The sequence below is a fragment of the Podarcis filfolensis genome (genome assembly GCF_964270895.1).
Source record: "Podarcis filfolensis genome assembly, chromosome: 5".
NCBI lineage: Eukaryota > Metazoa > Chordata > Lepidosauria > Squamata > Lacertidae > Podarcis > Podarcis filfolensis.
The window spans coordinates 27,549,577-27,566,028 of NC_139608.1; the positions used below are offsets into that span (position 1 = coordinate 27,549,577).

The 16,452-nt window shown below is 37.5% G+C and overlaps 1 protein-coding gene across 1 annotated transcript in view; it reads right to left on the reverse strand.

The window, feature by feature from the left end:
* Positions 1–2,392: 2,392 nt before the first annotated feature.
* The window catches only part of RASA2 (RAS p21 protein activator 2), a 46,248-nt gene continuing 32,188 nt past the window's right edge, over positions 2,393–16,452 (reverse strand). The window contains exons 17-24 of the mRNA XM_083613750.1: positions 16,327–16,404; positions 15,549–15,622; positions 13,539–13,645; positions 12,886–12,968; positions 10,327–10,535; positions 9,827–9,930; positions 9,351–9,540; positions 2,393–8,521 (exon numbers count right to left, since the gene is read on the reverse strand). Of these exons, the coding sequence (XP_083469876.1) occupies positions 8,491–8,521; positions 9,351–9,540; positions 9,827–9,930; positions 10,327–10,535; positions 12,886–12,968; positions 13,539–13,645; positions 15,549–15,622; positions 16,327–16,404 (876 nt within the window). The 3' untranslated portion in view covers positions 2,393–8,490. The remainder of the gene's footprint in view (positions 8,522–9,350; positions 9,541–9,826; positions 9,931–10,326; positions 10,536–12,885; positions 12,969–13,538; positions 13,646–15,548; positions 15,623–16,326; positions 16,405–16,452) is intronic.

Below are 16,452 nucleotides of genomic sequence, written 5' to 3' on the forward strand. Positions count from 1 at the left end.
ACCTCATTTTCTGATGTCCAGCCAAACTCAATCTGGCAATTATATGTAATAAGGAAGGATATCGGAATATTTGATAGTGACAGCATTGTCACATCAGAATATAATAAAGCATTGGGTAATATCCAAGCCACAAATATCTAGACTGTTTCCCAAAACTTTTGAATTTAGCTGCATAATCACAACATAGTGCCTTAATCTCCTAGATAATCTTATGATGTGGTGATTGTATCTCCTTAAGACATCTACTGGTATCAGTTGTATATATCATATGAAATTTCCATGATGATACATGTCATTATATTTCTTAATTCCACCTTCTCATATATGGTAGCCATGTTGGCCCATAATAAATTATTTTATACACACACACCCATTAGGGCAGTATATATCCCAGACCAGCCAACATCTTACAAAAGAGTGTGCATTTTTTGAGTTCTTCAATGCTTTCCCCCCTAAGGGTAATCAAGGGTACATAGTACTGGCACTTTCTCTCCCCCCATGTTAAAAGTGTGGCACTTACTGTAACAACTTCACACTGAATACCAGCACCGGTTTTTCCTTAAAAAAAAAAAAGAGCACTGACCAGATCTCTTCATCAGATGAACTGGCAAAGAAAACAAAGGATGTGGAAGAAAAATGTCTGATGCTTGAGCCAAGGATAGACCTTGCATTTACTGAGTCTTAAGATGCAATGTGGAAGGGGACTGGGCAGGATCCAACATCGGGTGGGTAGACTTCACTTTCCTCCCCCTCCCCCCGCCTCCCATGTACCACCAAAATCTGCTTCAGAGGATCCCTCAACCCTTTGGAATAGATTTTGAGGACATGCATGAGGGTGGAGGTGAGGAAGGTGAAGTCCAATTGCAAAAGCCAGTACTGCTCATGCATGGGCTGTGTCGGATGCAACCCATTCAAAAGGGGCCGTTAGGTGAAGTAACCCACTGTGACTCCTATTTTTTTTTTAATTAAAAGAAACCTACCACACTGCCTGAAATTAACCTTCAGATTTGTTTATTTTAAAACCCTGCCTGTTTTGTCTGTATTCCTGCTTTCTACCAACTAAGAAACTGATATGTTTTGTCCAAGGACGGAGACCCATCTGGGTAACAGCTAGATTCTATATTTTCGAATAATCTTATAAACCGTATGCTTCTTCTTCCCAGAAGATACTCACCTGCCAGAGCCTCATTTGAACATCTTCTACCTCTACCATCAAATTTGTTCACTCTCTATCTAGACTGACAAAATGTTCTGGAGAACATTAAAAATATGCACACGCTTTTGCAATACTTTGCCTAGCATGGATTCAGAAAAATAAGGTACATTTTATGCTGTAAGTTCAACATTTTGTAGTTTTGAGTAGCTTCCCTTATTAAGACAAAGTTCCTCCCCCCCGACCCCGAGATCTTGAAAGTGATACAATGACTAAGAAGGAAACTGCCCATTTTTAAAAACTGATCTAACAGTCTGTGCTATATCCATATTATATTATATTAGAATCTAAACACTCTCAAATGTTCATCGGCATTGAAGAAGTCATTTATGATTGAAGCCACTGATTGTATCAAAGGCTATTTTACACCTGCAGTCCCAAATTTTTATTACATTCACAACAATTTTTAAAAGCTTTGTGTTTTTCTCACCCTATCATCATCTTATTAAAGGCTGTGATTCTATATACACTTAACTGAAAGCAAGTTCCATTGAATTCAATGGGTCTTACTTCTGAATAAACTTGTTTAGGATTCTATTTGAAGTGTTTAAATATGCTAAGATACTAGTAGGGCTAAGAGCCATATATTATATGCGATACCCGATAGCTCCTTTAATCCAAAGGTATTTTGTGTTTACCTCTTAATTTTGTTAAAATTCCATATGAAAGGCACATTTTAAAATTCTCATAACCTTTCTTCTGGTGTACTAACTGGAACATTTAGGAATAAATTTTTTTGGTATCTATTCTTCCAAGGAAATAAATGTTTCATTTATACTATACTAGCACACCTTGCATTTTTATATAAAACCACACAATTATTTTAAAGGGATTCTGTTTATCTTGATTAATATAAATGTCATGATATGGTTGCTTGGTTTCTTTGAGTTGACTTTTAAGGTTATCTGTACTTGACATCTAATTTGTTTATGTTACAGTCATAGTCATACCCTGTTTCATAGGTTTTCTGCAGAAGTTATATTGTATGTTAACCACCGATGTTTCTTTCGGTCAAGGGCACAATGCATTCATAATCCTAATATTTCCTGCCTATTTCATAAGATGGAACAATAAGGAATTGATCAATATCTTTTTAGCATCCACTCTTTGAGAAAACCTTTATGTGTGTATTAAGTATTTAAAATGATCAATCAACATATTAAAAGTGGCTGCAACATGCAAGGTTCAAACTTTAATACTTGTGTTAAGAAAATAATCTTTAAATAAAAATACATTCAACGTATCATCTTGACAAATTAAAAATACACTGCAAAATATACATGTCAATCACAGCTAATTAAGCAAGCAGTCTTTTTTAAAAAATCTCTAGGCTAATCCAAACAGAAACCCTTTTCAATATTTACTACCTAGTTCATACAAAACTTAATTCTGGGTTATCTACTGCATTTGAAATATAACACTGAAAAAAAGAATTGCATGGTCAGGGCTAGGAAGATCTTTGGCACATGGCCACATGCTGAAAACATCGATACCGCTTCACTGGAACATGAAATATTTTTCAGTGCTGCTTTATTATTAACTGCCTTGTACTTTACGCAATGTTGTACCTTAACTTTTGAAAGTGCATTTATTCCCCATAATAGTTTTGAAGAGCTCAGGTTTAATTTGGTATAAATGTAATTTGGAGGATGATGAGCTTTATTTGCTTGAGAGCCCTCTGTCCATCTCCATGTTTTGATGAATACACAGAATGCCAGTCATGACTCACATCATCAGGTCAATGTGTTCCTTCTGCACAGCAATCCAGTATAACTCTAGCAACAGCAACTGAATAGATTAATTACTAATATGGGAGATGTGTACTAGCCATTCCTGGTAAACAGTGGGCGGTTTGCTGCTATCTATGTATAGTAAAAGGTCAATGAGGCAGGGGAATGGGGGCTTTATTAAGCACTATTCTGAACCTCTCCATCCACAGAACTATGCTTGCACAAGGATCAGAAATTAACCATGCTCTTTTAGAATAAGGCAGAAACAAAGTTACTCAAACGTTACTTCGTGAAGATATGATATACAGACAGAACTGATTAATAGGTGACCCCAGTTTTCTTAATATTAACTATCCCAATTTAAGTTTACATCCTTTCAACAGAACTGTTTGCAGAGTAATGACCCCCAGTAATAAATATTATGCATTGACATGGTTCTGGTGCAATCATGGCATACACTTCCAAAAATAAAAAGGAGCGAATTATTTTAGAAATAATGTGAACTGGAACCAAAACGATTAGCAGAAGCATTACAAAAAGTTCGAAGCACCTTACAGACCAACATGTTTACTAGGGTAAATGGCTTCATCAAATGCCAAAGTAGAATGACACAGTTATGATGCAAAGAGTTAACACTGTAATTCAATCATCTTGACTGAGTATCAACATACTGAAAAGCCCCAGATGATTGTTTAAGTCCACCATCCCCTATATTTTCAGATGCTCAGCACAGATGCCACTGCTCATGCAGTCAAAATGGCACCAGCAGAAGAGGGAGGTATCAGTAGATTCATGGGAACTCTGAAGTTTGCAGATTACAAAAATGTTAGCAAAAGTAATGCACAAGATTCACTGAAACAGTCCAATGAAGACTGAATATGCTTAGTGCCCCCAGGAAGAAGGCGGAGATTTGTGTGAAAGCAAGAACAGAGTAAGAATTAGTAAAAGATGGTGGAAGAAGACAGAAATATAAGGTTGAGATTGTCAGGATAAGTAATTTTGAGGTTCACACGGAGAAGCTATGATTAAAATGTCCCAGTGATGAAGTGCGAACTACACATGCAAATCAATGGGAAAATCCAAGATTGCAAGGTAGCTGGAGCTGGGCACCAGTGAGGCCATCTCACCCCCCTAAGAAGAGGGAAAACATCAAAACGGAAGACCCACCCCCCACCAAATAGCCCAATATGCTATGTGAGCAGGAAATGTTGGCTGTCTAACCAAGTGGGAAATGAAAAACCAGGAAGAGGAAATGGAATGCAGTAGCTAGAAAGATGAATTGAAGCACTTCACCCTGCAACATTTTGTTGTAGGTCACATTTGTGTGATATGTAAAGGAATCCAAAAGTGATGCATGATACCAATGTCAAATCTCAGCAAGATTCTTGAATACTAAGCATGTAGCTTAGGAACACCAAACAGCAAAATCACTTAACAGTAGGTCAGGAACACTGGTCTTTTAAGGTGGTTTATTACTTTGCCTGTTTTAAGAGACCTTACTCATCTTTTTTTTTTTTTGATGAATCAAATAATCATGTTGCAATCTCCTAATCAAGTAAAGCATCTAGATTCCATGAAAAGTTACAGACAGTATCACTATTTGTGATGAATACAAGTGCATAATACATTTTAAAGTTACTTTGCCTATCAACAAAAAATGATGGCACAATACCTTTAACATTTTTAACACTCACACCTCAGAAAGAACTCCATGCCAATTTGCTTATGTTCTAGGGATGGCCACTGCGGGTTACTTCAAATCATCTTTCAGGTGCACTCCAGCTCCAGGGATGGAGAACTCCCTGCTTGTGAGCCTAATTAGGCCTGCAAGGCAGTTCCCCACAGATCATCCCCACCTGCCCCACAGCTGACATATGTGACAGGTATGGGGCAAGAGTGGGGCAGGTACGGATGAAACTGCTTAAAGTGGGCTCCCAATTATTTTGCAAGTGGGGTTCCCCATCAGTGCCACTCAGCTGAATGATTCTGACAGGGAGCATCTGGCTACACTATTGGGAACTCCCTAGTGCAGCTAAAGGAACTGGAGGAAGTGGGTTTCTCCAAACAGAGCAATTCCCCCTCTACAAAAGATAAAAACCACCAGTGTAAATTATTACATACAGACTGCTAATGTGGGTTGAATATTTAACACAAGTTTTTGATTTATATACCTACTTTTAAAATTAAAATGTAACTTTTCCTATAACACATCTTTTTGGGATGCGAACTGAGGTATACCATATTCTGCTGTAAACAGAGTGGGGTGAGGGAAACTGTTAAAAATAAGGCGATGTAAGAATAAAGTCGGGTACTAGTCTTAAGACTGTAATTCAGAATATAATATAGATCAGGAGGCCCATGGATTTGGATTGTACGGTCATATTTACCAGCCTCATGATTTGTAAGATAACCCTGTGGCTAGGCTGAATTATTTCAAAAATAAAATAATACTTTGCACTATTCCTGTATTACATTACTGTATTAATGAAAAGGCAAACTTCACTGTGCATGGTATTTACAAATATGAATATTAAAATTGTTGGTTGCACATCCTTCCCATATTGTCTATTACTTCTTTGGTATGGGCTCTCATGGTCATATTCAGATATCACAACATGATTTTATATAATGTATATATCATATCTAAAAGCACGTATGTAAAACAGGGAGTGTTATCGTTAAGTAAAAGCTATTGGCTGTACTGCGCTGCCAATGCTATTCAACTACTTGTGAATAACTTTATTAATTCATTATTGAGATGAAAGATTGTCTCAGGACACCTTCAGTGCTCAGATTTCAAGGGAAAGCATAGTCAATGGCTCACCATGAAAATGCAGAACACCCCCACTTCAGTCCTTCCCTTGGAGGAACAAACCATAATCCCCAATTTAGTGTTATATCCAAACCAGAAATTGTGGCTTATTTTGCTTCAAGCAAACAATGATGTAAACCCAAAGTTCTTGGCTTATCAACTGCAGTTTGTTTCAGCACAACAAACGGCAATTTTGATTTGGACATACTTTTAAATCAGGGATTGTGGCTCGTTTTCCCTCATGCTACAGGAGTGGTAAAGTTGGAATGATAAGCAATGACTTACCTTGATGAGCAAATTAGGCCACTGTTTAAAACTATGTACATGATTAAGAACTAATATAAATATTATTTTGTATTGATTGTACTATTTGCATTTATTTGCATCTTTATTTTTCACCAATTGAATTAAATAAAGATTAAAAGAGTGACATATGACATGATCCCACTACTACAACTGATATAGTATGTAGCTTTCACCCAGGTGATGAACCAATGATTGAATTAATAGCATTTGCATATTTCCCTATCAAAAACAGTAAAACCCACTGAAACAAGTCCCCGAACAAACAAATTGCAATGCACAATCACATCTCCAATATTTTAGTTCAATCTTTTTGTTTAAACCTAGGGTGGACAAATGTGCCATGTACAATTTTTAAAAAATGTTATCAGACAATAGTAGATTGTAGAATGTGCAGGCCTGAACAGGGTATTCTGCTGGAGAGCCTTATCTAGAGGAAATAATTTCCGTCAGTACTTCTGGCTTTGTCCATTGCTGAATGCAGAGCATAGAAAGGAGAACACCTCTGATTCAGGAGTCACTGCACTTGAAATACATATATAAAATAGCTTTATACCTCCCAATTGTTGATTCAGTTGTAATTTTCTTAGATTTGTTTGTACCTCTAGTGTTCTTCTTACATAACTTCTGTGCCATTCATTCTGCTAATCCACTCAGATCCATGATCCAAAGCACTACACAGCTAAGCCCATGGGCCCAGAGGACTTCAACAATAGCCCCCATGTTTATGGCAAACTATTTCTGAAACTCAAAAGACCTATCCAAAGCAGTTAGTGATAAGGCATGGGTATCGGCTGTTCCAAAATGACTCCTACTGGCTGCATGCAACCTTTTTGAGCATGTCTAAAGTAGCTGAGTAGATTATAAGCATTTATTTGCTGGTGCAGAAAGCTTTGTAATCTGGCTGCTGAATCCTACAGCAAGATCTTTGATTTTCTTAGGCAATGCCATACTGTTAGTAATTCATGTAGTATTTTAAGCAGCTTGTATCCATTCTTCCCAATTTCTATCAATTAAAACAAATATTAACCACAACAGTGGCAAATAGCAGCCAAAAAGAAGAAAAACAAGTGTAGAAAAGTAAACTAGAACAATATACAAATATGTGGCAATATATCAATTTTTACAGTGCTCAGAAAATTGCTCCCAATATGAGGTTTCCTAGTACCACATTCAATAATACTGATGAAAGGAAGCTTGGGGTGATATCAAGCATTAGTCATACTTAGAGCAGACCCACTGAAATCAATGGAGTTAAGTGTATTGATGTCAATGGGTCCAGCCTATGTCTTAGTTGGATACCATGTTTCTGTTCATTACATACATTTTTATCAGCCTATGATTAAAAATATATCAAGAAGGCAAGATTAAGAGTTTCTAAATGCAGATCTGAGTCCAAAACTTCACCTGGCAAGTAAAAAACTAGATATAAAAATGTTCACAAAAGCATTGTTTTAAGCCACAATAGTGATCATTCAACTGATCATAATGATTAGATACTAAAAAGTATCTTTAAATATAATCTGGGGGCAATCCAGATATTTAAAGTGCTTGGAGTGGTTTTCGAAATCTACTAGTTGCAATTGGATGTGACATATTTCCAATGTGTAATACCTATCTTTAGGGTGATTTTTTTGATTGGCAGGTCGATGTTGCTTGGTATGCACCCATAATAGTTTCCCAACAGCACGAAGTTCTTACACAGTACTTCCAAAAAAGCCCTGATTGCTAAATAAAGTACTAGTAATTGGCTATTTAAAAAAACAAAACAAAATTCAGACAGTGGTCCCATGTCACTCCATTCACTGCTCACTCCAATTGTAAACAAGATGCATAGACTCCCTGACTTGTCCTGCTTCAGTAATATCACTTAAATAACATAACATTGCTAATTATGAATGCACATTTTAAAAGTACCACTTTGTTTCTTTACAAATGTCTATTGTGGATTAAGAAAGGACCATTTTAAAAGTGGCCGTGCGCTGTATATAAAGCTTCGATTCCTTTTGTTACCTGTTGGGATTTCTTTTGCCAAGACTCATTGTCCACAGAATAGGTACCGATGCGTCATAAATGAAATTGATTATTATCTTGGCACACCCAAAGTCCCTTCTGCAGTGGTAGTTAATTTCCTCCCTTAGAAAGCTTATTCCTTTAGTAGTTCCTTCCAGCGCTAGAAAATTTGTTTACTTTCATCTTCCGGCACTTTTAGTTCTTTAAGCGAAATGGAACTGATGTTCCTCACCCTGCAAAACAATCAGATTCCCAAGCAAGTCTTTTCCCTATTAAATAATAAATATATTCTCTGTACACAGCTAATATCCAGGCAATGTACATTCTTAAATACTCTGAATCAGCATACAATCAGGATTTTTAAAAAGTGAAAACTACTCCAGTTTCTTCGAAATCCATTTGTTGCAGTGTGTCTTTGGTTAAGAAATTTTCCCAACAATTGGATTTTCTCTGGAAAAAAAGAGGAAAAAGAAACCATGTCTATTAGGTGATAAAAGTAGCTTAAAAATATGAATGCATGCTAGCTCAACCGCTCTCTTTGCTACGGTCCGTTTAGGATAACATACTAGTGGGAAATACCTATTTAATACATATAAAATGGACCACTGAAGAGGGAAATATTGAATGGTGCAAAATGATGTGTATTACTGATTAACTGTGCTTGAAGAGCGTCGTATCTTATATTTGTGCAGCTGGTTCTTGCTGCCTAAGATTAAAATCTTACATTTGTTCCTATTTATATTTTGTTAGTTTTGGCTCAGTTCTCCAATCTGTTAAGGTCATAATGAATCCTGATTTTGTCTTCTGTGGCATTAGCTACCCCTTCCAGCTTAGTGTCTTCAGCAATTCTGATGAGCATCCCATCAATTCCTTTATCCAAGTCGTTTATAAAGACGTTGAACAACAACAGGCCCAGGATGGAACCCTTCAGCATTCCATTTGTCACTTTTTTCCAGGATGAGGAACCGTTAGTGAGCACTCTTGGTTTAGTCAGCGAGCCAGCTACAAATCCACCTAACAATTACCTCGACCGGTCCACATTTTACTGTTTCTTCTATAAGAAACAGTAACCAAGAATAGCATAATTGATACAGCTTATTTATGCTAAATATAGAGATGTGTAATAGTAATGTGTCTGGGTTTGAGTCAACTATTTTTCAGAAGCAGAGCTAATCTGCATGGTTTACCTTGAGAAAAAAAGTTGGGTGATATTTCAGAGTACATTTGGTTTGTCAGGAGACAGATCAACCCTAAAGGTAGAAGTACCTACAATACTTACTCACTGCCATATTTAGCACTAGATGATCTTTTCTTCCCATGTCTGTCATGATGCTCATCCAACTTTTCTACAACAGATATTATTTGCTTAAGTGTTTGAAAAGTTGCGACTGAGTCCTCAATTTTGAAATTAGAATAGTCATCCGGTTCCTTCCGCGGACCTTGATAGACTGCTATACTTTCACAAGCCTCTAAAAATAAGTACGTACAAGCAACAGTATTAGGGAGGCCTTAATTTTTATTAAACAAAACCTGTATTCTTCTACGTGTTCAGAAGCAGAAGCATATGTAACAGAAAATGTTTTTTAAAAAAAAATAATTAAGAAAGAAAACTACTTTACTGGACACAAAAGAAATCTATTTGCCACTTGTTCTATAACCAATTCTCATAAACTTAACAATTTACTAAAGAATGTTTTTTCCTCCAAAACTACTATTTCTAAGAAGTCAGCACTACTTGAATTAGTATATCTGTACCTTCCATCTTCTGCAGCTTTGGCATGTTGATAGCAAAAAGGGAGTAGATTCTCTCCGCTTCTCGATCCCCATCAATCTCTATTTGGATGTCATTAGGCACACCCCTGCAATTAAAAGTTTATAAACTATATACATATACATACATCTCCACCCTTCACTGTTACAAACCATTCTCTAAAGCAGTTTAACACATGCAACTGGCTCCCGCCATCAATGGTATCTATTTTCCCGATTACAATGTTGCCTGTTCCTTCCACCTGCTATCTGTGAACTAAAGGACTGGAATATATCGTATAGGAAGCACACATCTCTCTAGCTACAAATCCTAGGTTAACTATTATGACAAGCGGCCTTAAACATACACACACTATTCTGCTAAGAGGCCCCTTTAGGCAACAAACGTGCCAGGGACTGACTGAAATCCCAGCAAAAATAGGCAGAGACCAATCTTATTTCTATTTCCAAACAAGTATACATCTTTCTTTGCAGATGTTACTTACACAGTGCATGGTGTGCAACCTTCTGAGTTCTCTGATGTAGCCTTACAGCAAAGCCAGTTTCCATTCAAAAAAGCAGACGGATGATAAACACTCAGTCTGCTTTCGTTGTATCTGCTCTTCCTACAGAGAGCTTCTATCCACTCACTAGCCTCCACACAATTATTTGCTTGCACGTAGAGTGGCTTTTCAGCATGTATCACTTGAAACATCTGAGAAAGAAAATATCCTTTTTATTCAGCAACCCACAGTTTATTCACAGGACTCCAAATGACAAGCAGCACAAAATTCTCTTCATTTGCTGTTTTATTTAGCAATTTTGTGAAATTTCTGTTCTGTTGCTTAGTAGCAGGACTGCAATGCTACACCCTTCATCAGCTTAGTTCTCTCGGCAGCCATATTGTTACTTATCATGACATCCTTCTCCTTGTCCATCCCATCTTACATCATAAACCAAGAAACAGACTCAACTGTGGCAGCTACTAGCACAACAGTCGTGTGACTAGCAGAAGCCCCGTTCCTCATGTACTGCAACAGCAGGATCTAACAGGCGCCTTGGGTGGGCAGAAGAGCTTGAACAGTGTTAACATAACATATACCCTGCTTTCACAACAAAATGGCTTGCACAACAGCAACTCTCCTGCTTCTTGCGCTAACATTATGCGGGATCCTGCCCCTTATATTTCAAGCAGCAGCTCCTTCTGGAAAATAATCATTAATAGGAAGAATCAAAACAGTATTCTCAACCAAAAACCTTAATATGAAAGAAAGTGCATCCCAAATTGAACCTGCCTTGTGTTTATTAATGCCTGTGGGCTTAAGGATGACATTGGTTGGATGGCGGCTATAAAAGTAGTACAGGACTCAAAAAATGTATAAACTGGTCACTTTTTGCTATACAGACAAAAACCATTTTGGGTGGGGGTTACATTCTTGACCCCCACTCACTTTTCTGGCCTCTTCTGGGTTGTGGATATGTTTGTGTGGTTGCGCACATATTGGACAAGCGTAAAATGGCCATTGCCTGTATTAATTTCCTCCCCATTGTTGTATGATATTTGCATATACATTTTACTGTCACAGTATCAAGTTATCAGCAGCTAAGGTAACTCTTTTGCTATATAAGGACATTGTTAAGTTGTAATGTATTGACTGCATATATGAACGAAGTATTTGTGGGTAATGTTTTTCAACTATTTTGAAATTAAGCATTTACCTTTAAGGGACCTTTGCCCTCCAAATTAGAAGTCTATTTTTAATTGAGGCTTTAATAATTATCTATTTCACGTAAGCCAGTTCTTTAGTTTATTTATAAGCTTGATGTTGTCTAGTATGGATCCAGGACAATTGGCTAGGCCGTGATATGGATATATGTATCCATCCCCACGTGTATGTGTGTGTATAGTTGGTGGATAGGTATTTGAGCAGAAATTTTGTTATCTGCGGGATAACAAATGTTATAGAGTTTCATGAGTTTCATTTTTTTAAAAAAAATAATTTTTATTAACTGGCCAATCACATCAAATTAAATCACATCGCATAAATTCCAAATTACAAAGCCAAATTTTTAAATTTTTTGGGGGGGACCCATACTTCAAGGTCCAAAGGGGGATTCAGATCATCTTCTTATTACTGCGTTAATGTCCAAATCAGTCCCAATCAGTCCAAACAAAATTCATAATTCTATCCAGTCTTATCTTGGTGTTTCCACATCATATCTTGTTCATATAATTTCTATTTTAGAGTTTCATGAGTTTCAATTCATAGTTTAGTAGATGCACATTGCCTGCTTAGACATCTTAACCAGTGTTTCTTATTTAGACCTCCTAAATCAGGCTTCCTCAACCTCGGCCCTCCAGATGTTTTGAGATTACAATTCCCATCATCCCTGACCACTGGTCCTGCTAGCTAGGGATCATGGGAGTTGTAGGCCAAAAACATCTGGAGGGCCGAGGTTGAGGAAGCCTGTCCTAAATCTATTAACTCAGGATACTTTTCACGGTATTTCCCTCAATTATATGTTAAGTTCCATCTACAAGAGTGGAGAACCTCTGGCCTGTCCAGGCTAAATTTGACCTGGTATGGGTCCCAATTTAGCCAGTTTCCTCAAACCATGTTCAGCTGCCCCACAACTGGATTTCTGTGTAGAAAGTTGATCATGCAGCTGATCCCTGCAGAAAGCAGGCCAGATATTATGCCCCCCCCAACATCAGCAGAAAGATGATAATTTTGAGTCTGTTCATCAGTAGGGTGTCAAAGCATTGCACAATCATCATCTGATGTCATTGTTATTTCATTTAATTGACAGGATGGCAGCTCTGTGGAGCTCTCAAATTTGGCCAATGAGAGAGAGGGGAGATAAGAATTTGGCCTGCCAACCAGTTTAGGTTGCTCAGCTCTGATCTACAATATGGTTGATAAATGTTTCAAAAAGATGGGGGCATTGCAAGTAAACATGATAATTATATAATGTTATTTTCCAAGAACAAATGCCCTGTGGAGCAGTTAGCTTAAAAGCTAAGTGTATTCTTAACTAATATTTCAAAACTAAATCCAGCTTACGTTTTTCCTGTTAAAGGCATTCTCATCAAGCTTTTCCACTGCAAGGATGTTTTTGATTGGAATGGTGTAAATAGGATCTTTATCTGTGTAAATAAGAATGAGTAAATTGGTACAAACTATAGAAAAGAAAACTATTGATTAGGATAATGCTGGAGACAAAATCTTAGTAGAATTTGGAATTGAACTCTAGCATTCCATTTTTCATTTCCTATGGAGCAAGAGCAGTAGAAAAAGCATATGCCTGCCAACTCTATTATGGTTAACACATATATGCAAGTGCCTCTGTTAGGTAAGAAAGTAAGCAGGCTTGGATAGGGCTTTTTTTTCATCCAGAACTCACAAGAACACAGTTCTGGCACCTCTCAGGAGGGCACCATTGCCATCATAAGACAACAAGGGAGGCGTTCATGGTGAGTTCTGGCACCTGTTTTTCTAGACTAGCACTGGGTTTGGAAATACGAGCTGGAATTTAAAAATACCTTCAAAATATAGAAGACAACATATTTTTACTACTTTATACCCTTTGAACAAAAACAGGATTCTGTTTTAATGAATTCATTTAATTACCATAACGAAAGAACAAAGTCTGTACTATAAATAGACCACATCCTGTAACTTAAAATGCTGAAGTTGCAAATAAACAGCACTAATACCTTGTTGCTTATGATAAGTGAGCTCTCTATCTGTCAAACAGAACCAACGCTTTTTGAAATTCTTTTTCCCAATACGTGTTCTTCCTTGTGCTCTTTTATACATTTCCCTGTGAATAGAATACAAAGGATTATTAAAAATAATGCTTCAAAATGCTTCCTATAGAGTTCCCTGTTGCACTTACACACAGGTCCTTCAATCTGCCTACTCATTATGCAAAAAAAAATACTTATCCAATTATGCTCAAACAACTACACAGATTCAGATATCCAAACACCCAGAGTTTGCCAACTTCCTTACTTTGTGCTTTGTTGGCCAGCAGTAGCCATTTGGGAGCAGAAACCATGCAGGAAGCAATCTCAGACAAATCAGGGAGCAGGAGAGACTGAACTAATCAGTTTTTCCTTTGTCTGTCTTTTATTGGTAGGCTGCAGCAATTTCAGGAAGAGTTGGGACAAATCCTCCAATTAGAAATGTTCCCATAGGAATCAATGGAAATTGTGGACTCCTTAAACAAACGCTCACCTAACAATTTCCAGGGAATGCATTGTGTTTGGTAAGGGGACTTGCGTGTCCTTACAAGCAATATAATAAATAATAATAATAAAATAATAATAATTTTGTTATTTATACCACACCCAACTGCCTGGGTCTCACCAGCCTCTCTGGGTGGCTTACAGCATATATCAAAACATAATAAAACATGAAACAGTAAAACTTCCGGTTACAGGGCTGCCTTCAGATGTCTTCTAAAAGTTATGTAGTTCTTTTATCTCCTTGACAGGGAGGGTGTTCAACAAGGAGGGCACCACTACCAAGAAGGCCCTCTGCCTGGTTCCCTGTAACTTCACTTCTTGCAGTGAGGGAAACAGCAGAAGACCTTCAGAGGAGGACCTCAGTGTCTGGGCTGAACAATGGGGGGCCGTTTAGGGCTTTAAAGGTCAGCAGCAACACTTTGAATTGTGTTCAGAAACACACTGGGAGCCAATGAAGATCCTTTAGGACCAGTGTTATATGGTCCCTGTGGCCACTCCCAGTCAGCCACCAGTCTTGCTTCCGCATTCTGGATTAGTTGTAGTTTCTGAGTCGCCTTCAAAGGTAGCCCCACGTAGAGCGCATTGTAGTAGTCCAAGCAGGAGATAACCAGAGTATGCATCACTCTGGCAAGACAGTCTGCAGACAGGTATGGTATCAGCCGGTGTACCAGGTGGAGCTGGTAGAGAGTTGCCCTGGACACAGAATTGACCTGAGCCTCCAAGGACAGCTGTGAGTCCAAAATGACTCCCAGGTTGTGCACCTGGTTCATTCAGGACCAGGGAGTCCCGCACACCAGCCCATCCCCTGTCCCCCCAAAAACAGTACTTCTGTCTTGTCAGGATTCAACCTCAGTCTGTTATATAGTTATAACACTAAGTGGACCACCATTTCTTTGTCAGAAATTGAACAATTTATAGTTGAATATGAGACTTTAGTAGGATACAAAGTTAAATTTAAAAAACCCAGAACTATTAGGAATAAATATGATTAAAAATATGGAAATATTTATAATGGTATAAGGGGCACGTTTATGTATAGTTGTTATAGTAGTATTTTAAAAATAATTTTCACTTATCCTCAAAGTAATATGAAGAAAACATTTTTATTATTTCTCTTTCCAAGACTTGCTCACACCATTCCACTTTAAAAAGAAAATGAAAGTTGGTTGTTGCAGCTCTGCAAGTTCTTCCCACCATCAATTTAAGGTAAGAATGCTACAGGGTGATTAACTACAATAACAAACTATCGTCTCCTTGCAAGAATCTTGTACTGATAAAAAGGGGTATTTTGTATACAATGGTAATGGGAGCAAGAAATTGTGCACATATGTAAGTAGGCTACTGCCTTAGAGAGAGTTGGCACATAAGTAGTCAGGGAAGCAAAGGTTCTAGGCTGGAACTAGTTCAAAGAGATGACAAAAATAATGTATTCAAGCAAAACACTCGTCAGTATACAGCACTTTGTACTTCAGTTACCCTTCTTTTAGATGAATCGACTCGCTCATGACACTTGGCTCTTTAGTTTCAGTAGATGATACCTCATCTAAAAACTAAAAGAGAACATGTTAAAATAATGTGAATTGTTTTCCATACATAACTGTAGAAGCTTTAAAAAAAAATCAATATACATGAAATTTGAGGGCGGTTGCTGATGACGGAGGGAGGAGAAAAAAGAACTCTGGGAGGCAGGCACAGTCCCCTCAGGCTTTTCTCTCCGGCCTAACAGATCAGATCGTTTCTCCCCAGCTTTCACTGATCTTTTGTTAAGCTAAGTTCTTCTACTTTCAAATAGAAGAAAGTAGAACATGGAGACCTTGTTAAAATAATGTGAATTGTTCTCCATACTTAACTGTAGAAACTTTTGTAAAAGTTTTTTTAAAAATCAATATACATGAAGTCTAAGCTAACCAAAGTTAATTTACAGTTCTAAGATGTTGTTTCTGCCTTTTACCTTCACATTTGATCTAAAATATTGCATCTTAAAAACATTTCTGCCATTGTACTTTAGCAAAACAAGTGTGCACGTGAGGGGTACAGGGTGGCATTGTGCAGTAAACAGAGGATCTGGGTTCAAACCACTAGCCAGCTGTAAGCAACTGATTTGTCCATCTATTGATCTAACCTACCTCACAGTGCTGTTGTGTGTATCAAAAGGGATAGCCTCCAAGTACAGTTCCTGACATCCTTGGAGGAATGCAAGAAAAAAATGGACGCATACTTTAACTAAAAGAATGTGTATATATATAAAAAATACCTTTTTGACAGCTTCAATATATGCCTCTTCCTGAAACATTTTGAAAAATTCACACATAAATGTTTCCTTGAAGCTTGACTAAAAGAGAGAAAATTGAAGTGAGTAAACCTTAGCAATTAAGATACC